At 46.8% G+C, this 20,000-nt stretch overlaps 1 protein-coding gene across 4 annotated transcripts in view; it reads right to left on the bottom strand.

Annotated features, from left to right (window-relative positions):
• The window catches only part of stan (Protocadherin-like wing polarity protein stan), a 287,888-nt gene that overhangs the window by 2,534 nt on the left and 265,354 nt on the right, over positions 1 to 20,000 (bottom strand). Inside the window, exons 3-33 of one of the 4 annotated variants that reach the window (XM_070140765.1) lie at positions 14,660 to 14,859; positions 14,178 to 14,327; positions 13,718 to 13,882; positions 13,224 to 13,359; positions 12,806 to 13,049; positions 12,433 to 12,637; positions 12,158 to 12,267; positions 11,781 to 11,945; positions 11,293 to 11,447; positions 10,906 to 11,072; positions 10,381 to 10,641; positions 9,958 to 10,246; positions 9,695 to 9,834; positions 9,379 to 9,562; positions 9,043 to 9,236; positions 8,657 to 8,866; positions 8,350 to 8,536; positions 7,831 to 8,091; positions 7,384 to 7,672; positions 6,811 to 6,955; positions 6,379 to 6,597; positions 5,937 to 6,157; positions 5,512 to 5,658; positions 5,027 to 5,291; positions 4,513 to 4,774; positions 4,090 to 4,251; positions 3,581 to 3,796; positions 2,420 to 2,553; positions 1,814 to 2,204; positions 608 to 800; positions 151 to 170 (exon numbers count right to left, since the gene is read on the bottom strand). In XM_070140765.1, the coding sequence (XP_069996866.1) occupies positions 161 to 170; positions 608 to 800; positions 1,814 to 2,204; positions 2,420 to 2,553; positions 3,581 to 3,796; positions 4,090 to 4,251; positions 4,513 to 4,774; positions 5,027 to 5,291; positions 5,512 to 5,658; positions 5,937 to 6,157; positions 6,379 to 6,597; positions 6,811 to 6,955; positions 7,384 to 7,672; positions 7,831 to 8,091; positions 8,350 to 8,536; positions 8,657 to 8,866; positions 9,043 to 9,236; positions 9,379 to 9,562; positions 9,695 to 9,834; positions 9,958 to 10,246; positions 10,381 to 10,641; positions 10,906 to 11,072; positions 11,293 to 11,447; positions 11,781 to 11,945; positions 12,158 to 12,267; positions 12,433 to 12,637; positions 12,806 to 13,049; positions 13,224 to 13,359; positions 13,718 to 13,882; positions 14,178 to 14,327; positions 14,660 to 14,859 (6,077 nt within the window). In that variant the 3' untranslated portion in view covers positions 151 to 160. The remainder of the gene's footprint in view (positions 1 to 150; positions 171 to 607; positions 801 to 1,813; positions 2,205 to 2,419; positions 2,554 to 3,580; positions 3,797 to 4,089; positions 4,252 to 4,512; positions 4,775 to 5,026; positions 5,292 to 5,511; positions 5,659 to 5,936; positions 6,158 to 6,378; positions 6,598 to 6,810; positions 6,956 to 7,383; positions 7,673 to 7,830; positions 8,092 to 8,349; positions 8,537 to 8,656; positions 8,867 to 9,042; positions 9,237 to 9,378; positions 9,563 to 9,694; positions 9,835 to 9,957; positions 10,247 to 10,380; positions 10,642 to 10,905; positions 11,073 to 11,292; positions 11,448 to 11,780; positions 11,946 to 12,157; positions 12,268 to 12,432; positions 12,638 to 12,805; positions 13,050 to 13,223; positions 13,360 to 13,717; positions 13,883 to 14,177; positions 14,328 to 14,659; positions 14,860 to 20,000) is intronic. The other 3 variants (XM_070140763.1, XM_070140764.1, XM_070140766.1) reach the window with 3 other exon arrangements.

Here is a 20,000-nt window from a genome sequence, read left to right as displayed (position 1 = left end):
CTCCCAAGGTCTAAAATGGCTTACTCATTTAAACAAACACACGAGACAATATATATATATATTAATTTTTGTTTGTTTGTTTCCAAGGCCACATATTGCGTTTGTGTGTAGCTTTAGATGAGGTAAGCTTCACCAACACCTTCAACTCACCCAATTTACATTAGTCTTCCCTTTGGATGGCAGAGAAAACGGAACGGAGTTTAATTAAGAAAAATGGTTAGGTCACACTGCAATATACTGCATTTTCTGCGAGGTATAATTTCTTGTGCTTTTCAATATGTAAATAAAATTTAGATTCCTAAAAAAAGTATCAAGAGGTGGAGCCAGAGATTGTACAATCTCCACTGCCCACCTTTTTGGGCCCTGGACTTTTGAATTAATTTTGACATAATTTTGATTTTGTTTTTCATAATGAAACTTTATCAACTTTCCTCTCTGTGTAATAGTTTTCATTCCATTTCCATTTTGGACACTGATCATTGAGAATTTTTATTCTTATAGCATTTCTAAGTTTACAACTAAAAAAGAACTTGTAATCCTGATAATTCCAAAAAAGAACAGAGGCTGCACCTCAACCCGGCCTTCTCTCTCCCACCGGGAGACTTACTCCGAGTCTGAGATCCCCAACGTGATGGCGCGGATCTTGTGGGTGGCCATGAGGGCGGCGGGGAGGATGGGGGGCGGGGAGGGCGACTGAGGGGGGTCTGAGGGGGAGATATTGAGGTTGTTCTCCTCCACGCTGCTCTCCCCGCCCGCGCCGCCGCCCACGACCGGTGCCGGGAGGGCCTCGGGACTCGGGTCTGTGTGGGCGGAGGAAAGGAGCGAGTCGTCAGAGCCGGCATGCGGTGCGGGCAGCTCTGAGGCTCAGCGAAGAGGGCACAGAAGGAGGCGGGGAAGAAGAGAAGGGGGAAGAAAGGGCGAGATCTGAGGAGAAAGATATCGGGAGCGAGGAGAAAAAAGGTTAAAAGGAGGCAGAGTGGGAACTGCGAGGATAAGGAAAGAGCAACGAGCAGGGAGACGAAAACAAAAAGCGAGGAGCTAGACAGGAAAACGAAAGAGAGAGCGAGAGGGAAGAAGAAGCAGACAAATGGTAAGAGAGGCAGAGAGACACAGATTCAAGAGAGAGGTTAAGAAAAAGAAGAAGGGGGAAAGAGCTGAGCCATCGAGACCAGACGGCGCGCGAGTAGAAGCCAAACAGAAATGAAGCAGAAGTGCAAAAGCCTCAAGCTGACAAACGTGTGGAAATCCAGAAGACATCCATTCCCCTTATACTGTAACTTGTACTAAATATAAATACATTATATTATCTATACTATATCAGATACACTCTAAAAAGGCAATGCTATATTTATACATCTTCTAATGGTTCTTTCGGAAAGCCCAGTCTCCCTGATTGCTCAAGGTCGTCACTTCCGTAGCTGTTTAGATAAACATGATTAAAAGCGTTGATCTAAATTTTTTACTAATTTGTAAGACTTCTAACACTACAAAATAGTTATTGAGTATCTTACTGGTAAGTCATATTATCATACTATATCTTTAGAACCACATACTGCTAAATTCCCAACTTGGCTTAAAATCTGTTCGTTCACATACAGTATACAGTAAATCTTAATAGCCATCTATTTTACATAGAACCTTAGCTAAGTTGCCAGAATACTGTCTGAATATCCAAGATTGGAAACTAAAGAAACAAATCCCAAGTCACCTCATTCAAGAAAAGACTTTTCCTCTACCTCGATAGATATACCACATACCCCTCTTCCAAGTACCGAATGCAAAACCCACAACAGCTTTTCCAGCGAGCCCTTACCTTCCGCCAGCTGGTGCAGGAATCTCTTCTGGCCCTTCGGGGTCCCTGCGGCCTGCTGCTGCTGCGCGTGGTGCGTGGGCGAGTAGCGTTTCTTGTCCGTGCTGTCCACGCTCGACCTGCTGGCGCGCGACTCCGTTCTCACCACAAGGTTTTCTGGGGAGATTCTCCGCCCACCGTGGCCGTAGGGGCTTTCGTGGGCGTATGGGCTCCCCTCGGATACGTGGCCGGGATATAGGCGCCCACTTACGTCAGGTGAGTAACGTCGGGCGTCCGGAGAGTTACGTCGAGCGTCCAGCGTCGAGAACTTCTTCGGGTCCGGCGAGAAGCGGTGCTTGCTCGAGGGTGAGTACGTGCCGTACTGGTTCTCGGCGGGGGAGTAACGGCCGCGGTTCTGCGGGAGAGCAGATAAAGAGGGCTGACGCGTCAGGAAATTTTGCTTCTACTCTGCATTCAGACCGAGCAGTTTTTTTAATCTAATGAAGACAAGGTTATACGTACCACGACGCCTACTAAGTGCTATCATCCAAACATCCTGCACATTATAATCAACTTTCGTTACGCAAGCTCGCGCTCGATTTTTGCTCAAAAGGCCTTGACAAACCCTACCTGGTCCATATACCGAGCGAGGGAAGGACGGGACTCTACTCTCAGATTATCCGCCTTGTCTTGCATTTCGTTGTCTGAGGCGGTGGTGGTGGAGAGCCTCTCGCTGGCCCACAGCGGCGACGGAACATTATGCTCTGTGCAAAAAGAGGTGATGTTAGTTTCTTCAAAACACATGTTGGGTTGCTTTCATTATTCAAATTCAGTTCAAAATTCAAACACTTTATTCCATTAATTACTATGGGTATTCTATTTACATATAAGGTGTTCACACAATGTGAGAAGATGCAATGAACATTGATATTATACAATGCTTGTGAAATAAAATTACACAACACTAATATCATGTGATTGAAATACCGTGCTCGGCTTGATGTTTAAGCACCTGAGATCATTGATATTTCAGTAGATGTTCTTTCACCTTTGTTTTAAATGTCTTTTGGTTGGAAATATTTCTAATATTTTGGGGTAATTGGTTCCAAATCACCAGTCCTCGGATTTGCATATTTCTTGCCCCGGTTTCTGTATTAGATCTTGTAAATTCCTTGTATAATTTTATAGATTAGAATACATGTCATAGCTGTATTTTTATTGTACTTTTAGCCATTTTAGTTTGGTGATATGTGATGTGGTCATATTTATTCATATTTCCTATTGCTACTCTTGCTGTAAAGGTCTGTAGTTTCTGTGTCCTTTTTATTTGTGTTTTATTGTTGGAGCCCCATATGTTTAGGCAGTGATTAATCATACTAAGAGCTAGTGTTTGTATAACAGCAATTCTTGTTTCTGTGGGTATTTTATTTTTGATGTGATATAAGTATATCAATGCCCATTACTTTTCTGTAGATGTGTCTCTGTCTATGTATACTCCTAGATTTTTTTCTGTTGTGTTGGGTTTGATGTAGTAACCTTAGAATTCTAACTGTCTCTTCATTTCACCTGCATATGTTTCAAATGCACATTCAGAGACAGTGTATTTTACTCGTACTTATAACGAAATATACACATGTTGCCTCAAAAATTACAGTTCAATCTCTTTGGGTCAACAGATTTTTTCTGCTAAACGTCACAGCACGTCCCAGTGATAAAACAACAGCAGACATGAGGCACAAGCACCACACAAGATGCATGCTATAGCGGGCGCTCGCCGGCACCAACACCTACCTTTGTAGGGGTAAGTGGAGTCCAGCTGCGAGGACCAGCGCGTGGCGAAGAGCGGACGAATGTTATGCAGGAAAGGCGACCCCCCCGGGCCCCCTCCTATGGGCGGCCCTCCCCCACCTCCCCCTGGCATGCTGTGGGGGGCGGGGGGAAGTGCCTCCGCCGTGGTGTCGAGGTCGTAGATGTTCGGCAGATAACTCGATGGTTTGGGAGGAACTTCTGAAACAAAGATCTTGAGTGAGGCTGTGGAGGCACGGCCATGGCGGGAGCGAGTCGCTCCAGGAAACGAGGACTCCACCGTAGTGGATGCACTTCTTAACTTTGTTTCACCAGATGCTGATGATTATTATTGCTATATCTCAAGAAATCTATTTCCTTCATTGTTATCCCCATCACCATCATTATTTTAGTCATTATCATTTCTACCTAGTGTAATTCATTAATTATATCGGTCTTCTCTGCCTGTCTGTCTGTGTCCCTCCCGCCCTTCATCCTTCCCTCCTGATACATACCGGGCGGCGGATTGGTGCGCCGTTCGTTGACCCTGAGCGTCCCGTTGTGGGTCGTGGTGTCGTCCTCGTCGCTCGAGTGGGAGGAGGCGAGGTCGAGCGAGCGGTGGTCGAGGCTCAGCTCGCTCTCGCTTTCGCTCTCTCGACGTCTTCCTCCCCGGCCGCCTGGGGGAAGAGGGAGAAGGTTAAGCGTCTAGTAGAGACACTTTGTGTCTTATCATTACTTTTTTATTATGTTTTATTTCGATTAATGCCTCAATATTTATATTATCGTTAACCGATCTATCGCGCTTAGAGCTATTTACCTTTTTAAAATTATTATAACCCTTCCTTCATTGTTTTCACTTTTCTGTTTCGCTCCCTTTCTCTCGTTTCCTCCCTCACTCCCTCCCTCTCTCTCCCCTCCTCTCCCTCCCCCTCACTCACCATGCTTCCTATGGAACATCGTGGAGTCGTTGTACGCGTAGGGCGACTTGACCGAATGCGCCTGGGAGTTAATGTCCGTGTTGGAGTTGTAGTTGCTGGGCGTGCTGGAGGAAGCCACCCGCCCGCCCACCGCCACGCCCTCGCTCCGACTGTAGGGAGAGCTGGAGGTCTTGCAGGTGGAGCGGGAGGTCGTGCTGGCCGTGGAGATGCCGATGTTGCGCCGCAGAATGTTGAAGTCGTCGTTGTAGGTGAGGGCCGAGCGCTGTGGGCGGAGAAGGGAGAGCCGGCGTTAGAGTGGGGTGTGCGGGATTAGTGTTCCGTTCGTCGTTGCTGCCGTTTACTTAAATTACATTCTTTCTTTAATCATAACATAAATACAAAAGCTAAATATATAATTAAGATATTCACACAAGAATCTAGGTCAGCTCATGAAGTTGGCCGAACCGCCTGATAAACTTCAAGCGCCAAGGTCTCCCCGCTCCCCTTCCCAGCTAAGGACGCGAAAAGCGCTCACCGAGGAGTGCGACGGCCGCGTGACGCTCAGAGTCTCCTGGTAGGGCACCTTCCTCCCTGTGCAGGCGAGGAACATGAAGTAGAGCGAGTCCCTCACGCGGCTGTTCAGGAGGCAGTATCCCACCAGTACGAAGAGGGCCGTCAGCAGGGAGAACACCGAGAAGAAGTAGTGCAGGATCTCGAGGTCCTCTGATACCGAAAGGACCGCCAGCACCCACGTGGCCCCAAGGAGAGGCAGGAACAGGATACCGAGCCACAGCAGCGTCCTGCGATCAGGAGAGAGACAACAGTGAAATATAATGACTAGGTAATTCCTGAGATTCTTCAATAAAAATGAAATTGAAAGTTTCAACAGGGCAAAAATTAGCTTACAGAACTTATAAATCTATAACATTTAAAAAATAGAGCATTTGCAAACTACACATTCAAACTTATAGTCATTGAGAAGAGTGAAGAAGACAAAATGATTGGAAGCTCCAAACAGACCTGAGGTTTCCGAAGCCCTCGATGTGTCCCTTGAGGGTGAGGGAAGCGCGGATGGCCAGGACAAACACCAGCAGAATGATGATGACGATGGTGCAGATCGGGCCCACCAAAGCCCACACCACGTTCTCGTAGATGCTTAGCCAACAGCTGTACAAACAAAACATACGTTAGTGGCGCTCATTCATTTGTTGTTATCTAATATTCATCTACTCATCGATATGTCTATCTGAATATTTCTATACATCTGTGTATATCTACCACACGCGATCTTTCGATGGTGAACAGAGTACCAACCATTTCCTTGATCAAATGTCATTTGAAAAAATATATACAAATTGTAGACTTCCTGAATACAAATTACATTTCTCTTTCTCTACATCCTACATTCTCTGCAGCTAAAGAAAAACGCGGCCCTCAAGACTCACAAGAAGTAGTTCCCGTACTGGTCGGCGCGCACGCCCACGGACAGGCCCACGATGATGGCGGGCAGCCCGTAGCCGCAGGAGTAGTAGAACCGCATCTGGCCGTGGTTCACGTCGCGCATCTCCGTCAGCATGCGGTACAGGTGAACGCCCTCGATCAGCAGCCAGGTGAACACGCACAGCCAGAAGTAGTGGAGACCGATGGCTACCATTTTGCACGGAAACTGTGACGAAGAGAGTGAATATAAATTGGGGGTATCATTTAAGTGAATGTGAGGAAGTCGTAAAAATGGTGAAATTATCTAAAAAGTTGTACATTTAAAATAACATATACATTCCTATTACTCTAATGAAGATTCAAAAGTTAACACTGTTTGTTCACGCTTGTAAACATGACAAAATTCCACATAAATCCCTCCCTCCTCACAACCACATCCCGACCAACCTCCTGCTGCACAAGGATATGCCTGATCTTCAAGGCCGCGAGGAAGAGCAACTGCACGATGAAGATGCAAGCAGTCAGGTTCTTGTGGATCGTGTTCGAGTTGGTCTGGGCGCCGCGGAGGAGGCAGAAGGCGATGAAGGCGAGGAGCAGCAGCACCAGCGACAGGATGAGGCCGGTGTAGGTCGTCACGTCCTCGGCGATAGACGGCTCGGCGAGGAACTGTGAGGGGAGGGGAGGGGGGGATGAGATTAGTAATGAGTCTCTTTTTATCGAAAATGAATGATATATAATTTTTTATCTATGAAAGTTATCATTGATAAAGTGTTCTGGAGAATTATTATGAATTAAGTCACATTTAAAACACAAAACAGCAACAAGACCATCAACAACATATCTAAAAACAGACAAGAAAAAAGAAATCAAAATCTTCACCTCAGCTTCTGCGTCGTTCAGAATGACGGCAAAGCTGGAGAGGTGGTCGCAGGTGCAGTTGATGAAGGTGTCGTTGACGTATTCCCCGTAGCCTCGCTCGGCGGCGCTCGTCACGCAGCCCTCGCGCGTCCACACGCCCTCTTTGCTGCAGGGAGGAAGGGGCTTCATTTTAGCGGGGGCGAGGTCGTTTCATTTCTCTTTTATGTGCTTTTATCTATCGATTTTTTACCTTTTATATATTCTATTATTTACTATTTCTCTCTCTCTCTCTGTCTCTCTCTCTTTCTTTCTTTCTTTCTTTCTTTCTTTCTTTCTTTCTTTCTTTCTTTCTTTCTTTCTTTCTTTCTTTCTTTCTTTCTTTCTTTCTTTCTTTCTTTCTTTTTCTCTCTCTCTCTCTCTCTCTCTCTCTCTCTCTCTCTCTCTTCCTCCCTTACACAATCTTTCTCTTCCTCCCTTACACACTCTCTTTCTCTTCCTCATACACCCTGTCTCTCCCTAACATACTCTTTCTCTCCCTCACATACTCTCCCTCCCTCCCATACCCCTCTCCCCCTCCCCCTCCTATCCGCTCACCTGTCGGGCTTGGTGACCCACGTGACGCACTGCGGGTTGGAGCGGCGCCCGACGTGGCCCACCCGGAACCGCAGCCGCACCTGGACGCCCAGCTTGTCCTTGACGAGCCCCCCGTGCTCCGTGTGCACCGCCACCGTAAACACCGGCGAGCGGACGGCCAGCCCGACGCCCCAGCGCTGCTCTACGTCGCCGTCGTAGGTCTCCGGGAGGAGGAGGCCGAGCGAGCGGAAGACCACGTAGCTCACGACTGCGCGCCGGCTGCCCAGGGTCTCGCTCGTCGAGGTCTCGCCTGGGGAACACAAGGGGGTTGAGCTGTGTTTCACTTTGGGGTTTTAACGAATTTAGTGAGTGTATACAAACGTAAACTATGCAACGTATGCTCCAGATAAATAATTACTGCAAAATAACAGAAAAGCAATCAAGCGCTGAAGCCCATTCGTCACCCACCCTTGGCCACGTTGGGGATCCCGAGCAGCGACAGGGGGATCCTGATGTTCGTGTCGTGGACCCAGAGCTGCTGGTTCTTCAGGTAGTTGTTGTACTTGGGCACGATCACCGAGGCCTCGCCCTTGCCCGGGTAGTGGCGGTCCACCAGGGACGAAGTCTCGGGTATGATCACGTGCTCGACGCGATCCTCGTGTCCCGCCACGTACCCGGACCGACTGTATCCGTACAGCTCGTCGGCGGAGACCGTGTCCATCCCGAACACTGTGGGGAATCGGGGGTGTTATTGGGTTTGCCGAAATAAAATGGGTAATAATTCAACGATGTCTTGCCGGGATACATCGTTCCCTAGTCCACATATATTTCACTTTTTATCTTAAGTGCTCGGGATATAACAAAAGGTTTTATTTCCACCAATCTCTATATGTTATGTACTAAAGACTGTGCATCTTACTAAATTAACATTCATAAAACGTGCAAACATGACACTTAATCCCACACACAGTTCACACCCTCACTTACCGACTTGCTTGGTGGGCACTTCGAAGGGCGTGGTGTACGTGTCACCCTGGTTGGTGGCGAGCGTTGCCACGTACTCGTCCAGCTTGGTGAGGAGCGAGTCGGCTCCGAAGCCATTGAGGCCGTTGATGCGCTGCCAGTGGCCAGCGTACAGGGGCTGCAGGATCACGCTGGCCGACTCCACCAGGTTCTGGGGGCGAGGAAAGACCAGGGTTTAAATTTCATGTTGAGGGCCATGGCGAAAAACAGTGATAATCAAATGAGTGCGAATCACCATTTACCATGACTTGACTCCCTCCACTTGTCTTACCTGGATGTAATGGCGGTCCTGTCGGTGAGTCAGGTTGAGTCCCTCCTGGTGAGACTCGTACTCGAGGAGGACGATGAGAAGCCGTGAGGCGATGAGGACGTCCGAGCCCCACATGGACGGCGTGATCGAACAGGCGTAGTTGAGGTCCTCGGAGATCTTCACGGCTAGATAGGTAGTGATCTCCAGCTCCTCATCATCAAGGCTCCGAAGCTGTGAGGAAATGAACGGGTCGCTCTTAGGCTTTTGCGCACAACTGAACACTTAACGTTAGGCGTGCTCGAAGAAATAAACTTGCAACCCTTACGCTGCCGAGAAGGGCAACCGTTATTTAACAGATTCGAACTTAAATATTCGAACTCCACAAAAGCACAATTTCGATTACCCACCAGATCCCTCAGTTCGATGAAAGTATCCGACACGCAGTTAAACATGTCTGGAGGTCCCCAACCGATCTCCTTGTGGCACGACCTGCTGGCCTGCCCCTGAGCTCCTGCAGGACACGGCTGCACTGTCTTCCCGTCGAAGGCCGTCTGCTCCCACCAGATCATGTCGAAGTTCTTGGGACACCCGTCGTACACGACTGTCCAAGACGAAGGAATGAGAGGTTAGAAACGAGTGAGAATACAACAAACGAGACGCTATATATGTAGTTTGGTATATATACACAAATGGACGAAAGCCTAAATACACGAAAAGCATATAAATAACATCACATCGCTTACTTTCGCAGCCTTTAATCGTGACCTGAGCGAAGGCATTTGCACAAAGGTCACACCGACGACCGATGACCCCAGGGCGACACCGACACTGGCCCGTCAGAGGGTCGCACGAACCCCCGTACGACCCCACCAGATAGCAGTCGCAGTCGTAGCAGGCGTCTGAGGCTTCCGGCTGGTAGTGATTTTCCTAGAAATCGAGGGTCGTATAAGCATACAAAATTCACTGTGGATAATTATATCTCTGATACACGGGTTAAGTTATCGAACAATGAACTGCGGATAAACATGAAGAAGAAATAAAGAGAGATGGACAGCTCACCTCGCAGCGACATTCCCCGCTGGTCTTGTTGCAGTCGCCGTCGTAGCCCTTGTCGACGTCGCAGTGGCAGGGGCCGCACACGGGGTAGCCCCACCAGTTGGTCGGGCACGGCTGGTCCAGCACCACCTCGCAGTACTCGCCTGTGGGGATGAAGAAGAATACCCGCTTGATTCAGAAACACCACCAGATTAATCAAAACTTCTCATTTCATTTTTCCCTTTTTAAGGGATTTAGATAAAATAAAGTAAAACCCGTCTACCCACCGGAAAACTTGTAGGTCGGGCACTCGCAGCGATAGCCCTTCGGGGAGTGGATGTCGTGGACGCAAGTGGCGTTGTTGCTGCACGGGTTCAGCGTGCACACGTCCGCGCACTTGTCCCCGAAGAAGCCCTTGTTGCACTTGCACTCGTACCCCTGCCAGGTGTTGACGCACTGCGAGTTCGCGGGGCACGGACGCGACGTGCAGGGGTCAGAGGCCACGCAGCCGTTGCGCACGCCGCCCTCGTGCGTCGGGTGCGCCAGGATGTTCTTGTTGCTTCCCACGCGGACGTCCTGTCAAGCAGAGTGTTTGGTTAGCGAGTGCAGGATGAAACTTAGTCTCATTAAATCAATTAAAGCTCATCTGAGACTTTATCAATAAGGATATCTGAAATTCCTCTCCTCCCCTCCGTCTCCTTCCCACTGACCTTGATGCATCCCTTGAAGCCCGTGACCTTGGCGGGGTCCGAGGGCTGGACGCCCCCGACGGAGATCTTGCCGATGTAGAGCCCGGCCACCCACGAGTCCACCGAGTGCGTGATCTCATAGTTCCCATAGTCCAGGTTGATCCACACTTCCCTGCTCATCCACTTCACCTCCACGTTGTGCCACAGGCCGTCGTCCACGCGCGTCTCCGTCAGCTTCATGGTGGTGTTCTCGTAGCGGTACTGGATGTAGCCGTCGACCAGCTGTTCGAGTGGGGGGGGGGTGAGCACGCCAAGAGAATGGAAGAGCAAATGGCAGGACTATTTGCACAGATAGTATTTTCCTATAGGTTTACATACAAAAGCATTTATTTCCACACACATACACACACACACACACACACACACACACACACACACACACACACACACACACACACACACACACACATATATATATATATATATATATATATATATATATATATATATATATATATATATATATATATATAAAGGCCAATCTACCTCTATAATACTGTTGGCGTTCTGTCCGACGGCGGTGATGACGAGCAGACCGAACTGCTCTCGTGTCCTGAAGGAGAGGCTGTTGCTCCACGGCAACCTGATGGACTGCAGGTGCGGCGTCACCACCAGGAAGCCCTCGCCCGTGAACTGCTTCACCACCTCCAGCTCTGCAACGCGGATCAAGGGGCGGAATGAAAAGTTTTTTCATGTAATCCTATTGATATTTTTGTGACAGCTATCGCTTAAAACTATTGATTATAAGAACAACGATATTACCACGACTATTTTTTTTGCTACAGCCAATATCAATAACAATCGTAATAATAAAAGACAATAACGACGACGACAGTGGTGATCACAACAGAGCAGCAAGGGCATCGCACTCACCTTCGGAGCAGTACCTCCCGCCCCATCCCGTCGGGCAGGTGCAGACGAACGTACCAAAGGTCTCCCTGCACGAGCCGCCGTTCTGACACGGGTGAGAGCGGCAAAAGCTGTTCTTCTCCGGGCAGCCTGGGTAGGTGCCGTTATCTGCTACGTAACTGAAAAAGGAGATTACTATTAGATTGCCTGATTCACAAGAACTCGTCATGTCAGCTTCTTCAACCTTAAGAAGTATCAACCTTTCCCAGTACCAAGCTATGTCAAATTTCTTAACTTGATGTTACGTCAGCCTTCCTCCAACCTCAAGCCGTGAGAACTTCCTCAACCTCAAGCTATGTCAACTTTCACTAACTCAAGCTATATCAACCTTTGCCCCTGACCTCAAGCTATGTCAGCCCGCCGAGAGACAACAAAAACAATAAACAATTAGCAAACTTAGAAGACAACCCCAAATAAGGAGAAAAAACGCGAAGGTAAATCATAATACTCACGAATCCAAATCGATGAACTTATGGTCGATAAAGAGATCGCGGATGCACCCATGGAAGTGCTGCTGGCTGACCTGGTACGTTGTGGGGAGGGCAGGCAGACCGCCTATCTGAAGGGGCCCTGTCACGTCCAAGAACCTATGACAGGACTCCGTCAAGATGGCACACCTTTAGGAGTGGAACGAGAGCGTTAGAAGTTGATTGCAAAGTTACACAGATGAAAGAAATGTCGGGTTTTCTTCAAAACAGATTTTAAAGACCAGTTAAGAACTGAAACTTTTTGCTCTGAATGCCTACAATACTTTAACCATACGCGTTTACTTGTTATCGACACCTTAGAATCACAAGAGTCTCGAAAGAATCCAAAAGAAATCAGGTACCTTGGGTCGAGGATCTGAGCCGTGGTGTTGGCGCAGTGGTAGTCCCCGATCTGGTGGCCGAAGCGGACGGCGAGCGCGGTGTCGCAGTGGTCGAGGCTGATGGTGGCACTCTGGAAGAGGAGAAAACAAAGGTCTTATTATATTAACTATATACTACATTCGCAAACTCTATTTCTGTCTATCTGTATTTCTGTCTTTGTTTCTGTCTGTCTGTCTATCTATATTTATCTATCTCTATATATCTCTATCTCTCTCGCACAAACCAGCCAACCTACCCTATTGTAGTAATCCACGGTGACGGTGTGCCAGTCTCCGTCGTCGACGCCGCCGGGCACCGTGGCCATGACCCTCGTGGTGGCGGTGCCCAGGCTGAAGGAGAACATGACGGCCCCGCCCACCACCTCCAGGGCCACGAAGTCGTGTTTCTCGTTGTAGCGGCCGTTGTAGAGGAGGAGGCCGTCGCGCTCCCTCGTGGCGAAGCTGTGGGGAGGGGCGGAGGGAGGTTAGTGGGGTTGGTCACGAAAAACGTACAAAACACAATCACAAACTACATTCTTCTTTCCTCTCAACTTTCCCAAAGAGATTTTCCCAAACATCAACACGAGAAAAAAATTTCAACAGTGCCGCATACACCCGCTGGCTGCTCACCTCATCTTGATGTGAATCCTGTGTCGCTGCTTCAGAGTCGGGAAGGTCAGGAAAGCCCCTCGGGAGAACCTCCTCGCCCGCAGCTCGCACGTGGAGGTGTGGTACAGCGAGCGCGTGCAGTTGGTGCACTTGAAGCCTCCTGCCCCGTTGCCACTGCGACCGTCCTCCTCGGTGCACTTGCTGCCGTGCACGCAGACGCCGTCCACGCACGGGCCGCTCAGCATGTTTACTTCGCAATTCTCGCCTGCACGGGGAGGGGGATGTATCATCATTTGCATTCAACTCATGATTATTACCATCACCTGCTCTCATTCTCATTTATAACAATGCAATGGTAAATGTAATTAATTCATCAATGTAATTAATTCCCACAAATACATTATTTTGATCAAGCGATCATGAGTTAACACAGACGCACCTGTGAATTCCGGAAGACAAACGCAGGTGTAGCCTCCTTCCCTCCGCATGCAGGTGCCGTGGTTGCCGCAGGGGTTGCTGTAGCACAGGTTGACCTCTGTGTCGCACTCGTACTCTTCCCGCATGCCCGTGAAGCCCTGGGCCAAAGGTGGAGAATGGTTTAGTTAACGTAACGGTGTTCATTGGAAACCTATTTTTAATCTAATTGACGCTTTCGTATATCTTATCCTATAATTTTCTAGTGCATTTATATCTTCATCTTTATAAAACTGAATTTTGGTAGTGGGCCTACCCACATTTACTTTAACCTCATGTTTCCCTTCTCTCTATCTATATAAACATTCATGAATCTAATATAATTAGGGACAACCCAGCATCCTAACAGCCATCTCACGCCACGTAATATTTTTAGTCCCATTTTAACCAAGACTTTTCTCTAGGCACAGAAAACGGAAGCCGGTTATGAAACGCGACCAACAGAAAACGGGACCTCACCTTGGGGCATATGCAAGAGAATGTGTTGACCGGATAAATCGGACGGAAAAGAATGCTATTGGACGATATAAAACCCGAAGCGTTGCCGAACTTGAGCACATTGAGGCACTCTTCGAAGTTGAGGCAGGGCTCGCGGACGCAGAGGGTGTCGTCGAAGGGAAGGACCTGAGGCAAAGGAGGGGGAGCTGTGTTATTGGAGAGGAAGGCGGTGATTGTTTTAATGCAGTATTTGATTTTTTTTTATGGAGAGCTCATTGGTATGTGTGAGTGGACACTGGAGATATATTATACTGAAAACGTATATCATTAAAAGATTTTAAAAGCCTAAATAGCACGGAGGATAAATCTAAATCCAATAATAAAAAGAAGACCATAAACGAGGCTCCAGGTTCAAAATTGAACACACAAAACACAAAAAAACATGGAAAGGCAACTTCTAACAACTTCAAACAAAACCGACCTCCACGGTGGCTAGCTTCACCAAGTCCGCGCGGTGAAGATAGACTCGCTCCCGGAGGTACTGCGGCTGGTAGAACTCCTCCCCGGGCACGTCGGGCCGCTTGGCCGAGAAGCTCACGTTCAGGATGCGCGAGTCCACGTCCGTGTCGTCCTGGAAAACAACGAGCCACTTAGAAATGCAACGAGGCGCGCACGCGCACGCGCCTATGTGTACATGCTGTTATGATCACAAAAACCTAACATTATAGCAGACTGCAGTTCAAATGTCATCAAATTTCCTTATATATCAGACAAAGGATCAATCCCCAATAAACGTAACACCACCACAAATATTAAAAAAACAATTATGGTGGTAATAATAATAATAATGGAAATAATAATATTAATAATAATAATATTAATTACTATTACTAACATTATTACTATCATCAGACTCATAATCATTTCTATAATCACTACAATAATGATACCAAACTCACTCACCTGAATATTAAAAATAAAAATGTTCTCCCTCGGGCACGGAATGATGGCCGCCAACCCGTCAATGAAGTATGACAAGAGAGGTGACAAGAAGGCCTCCTGCGTCATCTCAGCCATCCGCACCGTCACCGAGTTGTACAGCATGTCCCCCGTCACCAGGCGCACCTGCAGGGTCATCTCAGCTGTTACCTCGTTCAGCCCATCTGTTCGGGGAAGAGAGGAAGGAGAGTGTGATAAATGCGATTAATTAGTTAAATCTATTATGAAGTTGGTTGGTTATTTTTGTAGATAGAGAGAGAGAGAAAACAGACAGACAGATAATTAAATACGGAAAGAGAGAGAGAGAGAGAGAGAGAGAGAGAGAGAGAGAGAGAGAGAGAGAGAGAGAGAGAGAGAGAGAGAGAGAGAGAGAGAGAGAGAGAGAGAGAGAGAGATTAGCAGATAGATAAATAGAAAGACAGAGAGAGGAATTGTCTTATCTTTATCATTAATTAACCCGATACGGAGCTGAAGCCATCGTTTGAGATTGGTTGAGGTGACGCGGCCGGTGATTCGAAATGATATTATCGCTAATGGGTTTGTGACAGAGGCAATGGCATTTATGTGATAAAGTACAGTTATTACTAAAGATAACAGAAGTAAGGGGGATAAATAATGTTACAGTATGATATTATAACGTTTAATATAATCTACCATATATAATAATAATGAGGCCTCATAAAGGAAACAATAAATTACACACGATATAATTATAGTAATAAAGAATACCAACCCAATCAAAACCGTCCATTATCTGATCTGTATACCATCCGATCGCAGCATAATTCATTTAAAAAAATCAGCTGAAACGAAATACACGCTCAGTGCGATGTCATATTGTCGGTTCACTCTTCCATAGCGGTTTGTATGCCAAGTAAAATAAAACCCTTTTTCATATATTCAGAATCAGCTCCATTTTATCTTTTATATTTAACGAGTTTTATGATAAGATAATCCAGCTTTAACATATATCTATCGACTTCTACATAAAGTCAATTCTATAGTTAAGGACCCAAGTCAAAGAAAATAAACCTTTTTTGTTTATATCTGACGACTTCTGTGCCAAGTGACATGCCATGCCAAGCGCTCCGGTCATACGTGTAACGACTGGGGCTAATGGTGATGGTTCTTTAATGATATGAAGTAATGACCTCCAGTGAGACAAGAAAAAAACACACAAGACGAAAAAAAAATGTGATTGGAACGAAAAGTCAAATGGGATTCCTTGTGATGGATCAGATCAGTATACATTGGGTATAGTGATATTACTTCCATCAAATAATGACAACAATAACAATGCGACCAGCAATAACAACTACAATAAAAACAACAACGGTAATGATAATAATATTAACAAAAATAAGAACAAAAATTAGGTGCAGGAGACGAACCGCGCAACCTGTTATTAGGTCTAAAAAAAAACAGACAGAGAGACACGCAGGCAGCCTGATTGACTGACAGGCAGAGGGGGGAGGTAAAGGGGTAGGGGGGGAGGTGAAAGCAGACAAGCCTCGCCACAGCTACAATCACTTGACATTATTGACATCGCTGTCTTATCAACGCCTGACACTTGACAGACGACCCAGAGACATTATTACCTTCTCTCTCTCTCTCTGTCCCTCTCATTACTCTCTCCTTCACCCCTCTTCGTCCCTGTTTCTCTTTCTGTTGCCTCCTCTTCGTTTCTCTCTCACTCTCTCCCTTGCTCTTTCGCTTTCTCTCTCTCCATCGCCTCCTCTATTTCCCTCTCTTCAATTCCTGCTTTCCTTATCATTCTTTCTCCCTTCCCACTATGAGCGATATCCACAGATGGACAGGGAAACAAAGGAACAGGTTCGGAGACTTGGAGAGGTAGGGGGAACAGGAAAAGGGGAAGGGAGAGAGGGGAAGAGGGAGAGAGGGAGATAGGGAGGGAGGGAGGGAGGGAGGAAAGGAGGGAGGGAGGGAGGGAGGGAGGGAGGGAGGGAGGGAGAGAGAGAGAGGGAGAGAGGCAGGGAGGGAGGGAAGGAAGGAAGGAAGGAAGGAGAGAGGGAAAGAGGGAGGGAGGGAGGGAGGGAGGGAGGGAGGGAGGGAGGGAGAGAGAGAGGGAGAGAGAGAGAGAGAGAGAGAGAGAGAGAGAGAGAGAGAGAGAGAGAGAGAGAGAGAGAGAGAGAGAGAGAGAATTTCATATCAGAAAGGATTATTACCTCAGAGATAAACAGATAAGCAGACGAAAGGCCAGGCGGAAAAGGCCTCGCCCCATTGGAAAGACTTTAAGATTCAATCAATTCCTTTTATGGTCTTTTAAGCACTGAACTGTTCGGTCGTTATGTCGTCACTGTTCTTCCTGGTTTCAACTTCCACTCTCCCTTTCCTTCTCCTTCTCCCGCTCTTTCTCCTTCCTCTTTCTTTTTCCCTTTCCCTTTCCTACATCCTTTCCATCTCCTTTCCATCTTTTGCTCTACTTCCCTCTTTATCCCTTTTTATCTTTCTCCCTCTCCCTCCTCTCTCTCAAAAAACGAAGAAAGGAACGTCATGTTTATCAACAGTTTTAAAACAGCTCAGCATTTTTATTTCGAATATCAATCCCTTCAAATTATGACAGCAATATTCCAATTATGCAAATACTGTTATCACAATGAGTCCCTTGGAGCCACCAATCGAAATCAATTTAACGAATAACATACCAAACACAACTGAATAAAAGAACGGAGGGAGGGGGCACACGGGGGAGGGGAAAGGGGGCGGGGCCTCACAGGGGAAGGGGGTTATGGGGAGGTCATGGGGAGTGATAAACAGACTCGCCGCGAGAGGGCAGCACCAGCCCCACGCACTCGCATGGGCCCCCGACGGCTTTCGAGTCACTCACAATTTGGCGTACATGATCATTTGCATACGTTTTTGCATATCATTATAAGGAGTGTTATTTTTTCTCTGGGGGAAAGTAGAAAAAAAAATATATATAAATGAACACACATTGTTTTTGACAGATGTAAACAGAAAGGCATACATGTAAAAGACCCTAACGGTTTTCATTGAATACAGAATATATATTGCAATGTGTGTGTGTGTGTGTGTGTGTGTGTGTGTGTGTGTGTGTGTGTGTGTGTGTGTGTGTGTGTGTGTGTGTGTGTGTGTGTGTGTGTGTGTGTGTGTGTGTGTGTGTGTGTGTGTGTGTGTGCTGTGACTGAGAGAGATATACGGATGGATAGATAAGTTGATAGATACAGATAGAAAAAATCAACGCCGTCTGAAGTCCCTTATTACCATACAATTATCAATCAATCGTGGAGGCTGGCAGCTTGATATCTATCATGGAGAAAATATTGATAAAAAACAGGCGAGTTCGAGTGAAGGTAACTTCTACTGATCAATAAATAAAAAGACATAAAAAACCGGATGATTTATCTAATGATGCTGTCATTGGGTCATTACTACTTTTGTTGATGTTGATGATAACAATAATTTATTGTTTACGACCAAGCTGCCGAACATAATTGTTCATTCGTGCATGCGTTGTTGGCCGCTCGAATTAATATAAATCATTGAGTTATATTAAATTGAGAGAATAAATAGGTGGGCTCGAAAAAGTATCAAATACAGAGGTAATAATAATAATAATAATAATAATAATAAAAGCAACAATAACAATAATAATAACAATAGCAACAATGATAATAATTATAACGATAACAATAGCAATAATAATAACGATTAAAAATAAGTGGCAATAATAATAATAATGATAATGATGATGATAATAATAATAACAATAATAATAATGATAGTAACAATACTAATAATATTAATGATGATAATAACAATAATACTAAATAATTATCATTATTATAACAATAACAACAAATAATAGCAATAATAACAAAAGTAACGATAATTATAAATTACAGCGGACGCAGTGTATACCGAATACGAAAGCAGCCACTGATAACAAACGTGAAAAGAAGTGAAATGAGAAACGAAAGAAAGAGAAGTGAGCGTGTGAACCTCCGGGCTGAGTCCACTCGCTACCGTGTGACCCGTCGGCAAGCAACACCCCGCAATCCCTCCGCGTACCGAGTAATTTTAAATCAAATTATATACACGCTTCTTACCCCTCCTGGTCCCCCTTCCTTCCCACTTCCTTGCCCCTTCCTTTTTCTCTTCTTACCTTCTTCCCTGTCTTTTTCTTCCATTTTCTTCTTTCTTACTCCTGCAATCCTTCACCTTCCATTCTTCTCACTCCCTTCCCCTTTCATCCTCCTCCCCCTTCCCCTTTTCCTTCTCTCACTCCTACTCTTCTATCCTCTCTCCCCTTCTTCTCTTTCTCTCCTTCCCCCTCCTCATTTTCCTTTCTCCCTTTCTCTTTCTTTCTTCCCTCTTTCTCACCCCCAACCATGTCGTGTCTGGCAAAGTCGTCTTTCGAACATCACGACTCGAAGCCAAAATGCCTGTCTCTCTGTCTCCCAATGCCTGTAATAGCAACTGGTATCAAAAAGCCCGCCGGCCGATGCCCTCAGGGGATCCCTGAGACGTGCCCAAGGAGGCAAAAGGGACAGGGACCAAGGGCAGGGGCAGGGGCAGGGGAAGGGGTAGGGATCCCCGCCTTTGTCCGCCGGGATTGGCTCCTGCAGCGGAGGGTCAACAACACGCAAATGGGAGTTGGTTTCAATGCTTTGCTTTTGCCTCTCGGTCGTCCCTTCCGTTCGACTGCGCGGAAGAGAATGGCTACCGATATGGCACCAGACGATAGGCAATGGCCGCGGGGACTGCAGGCGGATGAGGGAAAGAATAATATAAGCGAGATGAGGGAAAGAATAATATAAGCGAGGTGGGGAGAGGAGGGGAGAAGGAGTGAGGGAGGGAGGGAGGGAGAGGAGAGAAAAGAGGGGGGAAAGGAGGAAGGGAGGGAAAGATGGTGAGAGGAAGAGATGGTGAGAGGGAGAGATGGTGAGAGGGAGAGATGGTGAGAGGGAGAGTTGGTGAGGGGGAGAGATGGTGAGGGGGAGAGATGGTGAGAGGGAGAAATGGTGAGAGGGAGAGAGGGAGAGAGAGAGAGAGAGAGAGAGAGAGAGAGAGAGAGAGAGAGAGAGAGAGAGAGAGAGAGAGAGAGAGAGAGAGAGAGAGAGAGAGAGACAGAGAGAGAGAGAGAGAGAGAGAGAGAGAGAGAGAGAGAGAACACGCAAAATAAGACAGAAGCAGAAACGCAAAAGCTAGGGCAGAAACGAGAAAAAGAAGACCAAAAAAAGAAAAAAAACGATAGAAAAAGTAAGAGAACCAAAAACCGACAGACAGGCGGTCAACAGAAAATAAAATCGTCCCACCTGCA

This window comes from Penaeus vannamei, chromosome 27 (genome assembly GCF_042767895.1).
Source record: "Penaeus vannamei isolate JL-2024 chromosome 27, ASM4276789v1, whole genome shotgun sequence".
Classification (NCBI taxonomy): Eukaryota; Metazoa; Arthropoda; class Malacostraca; order Decapoda; family Penaeidae; genus Penaeus; species Penaeus vannamei.
This window is presented reverse-complemented; position numbering and strand designations above follow the sequence as displayed.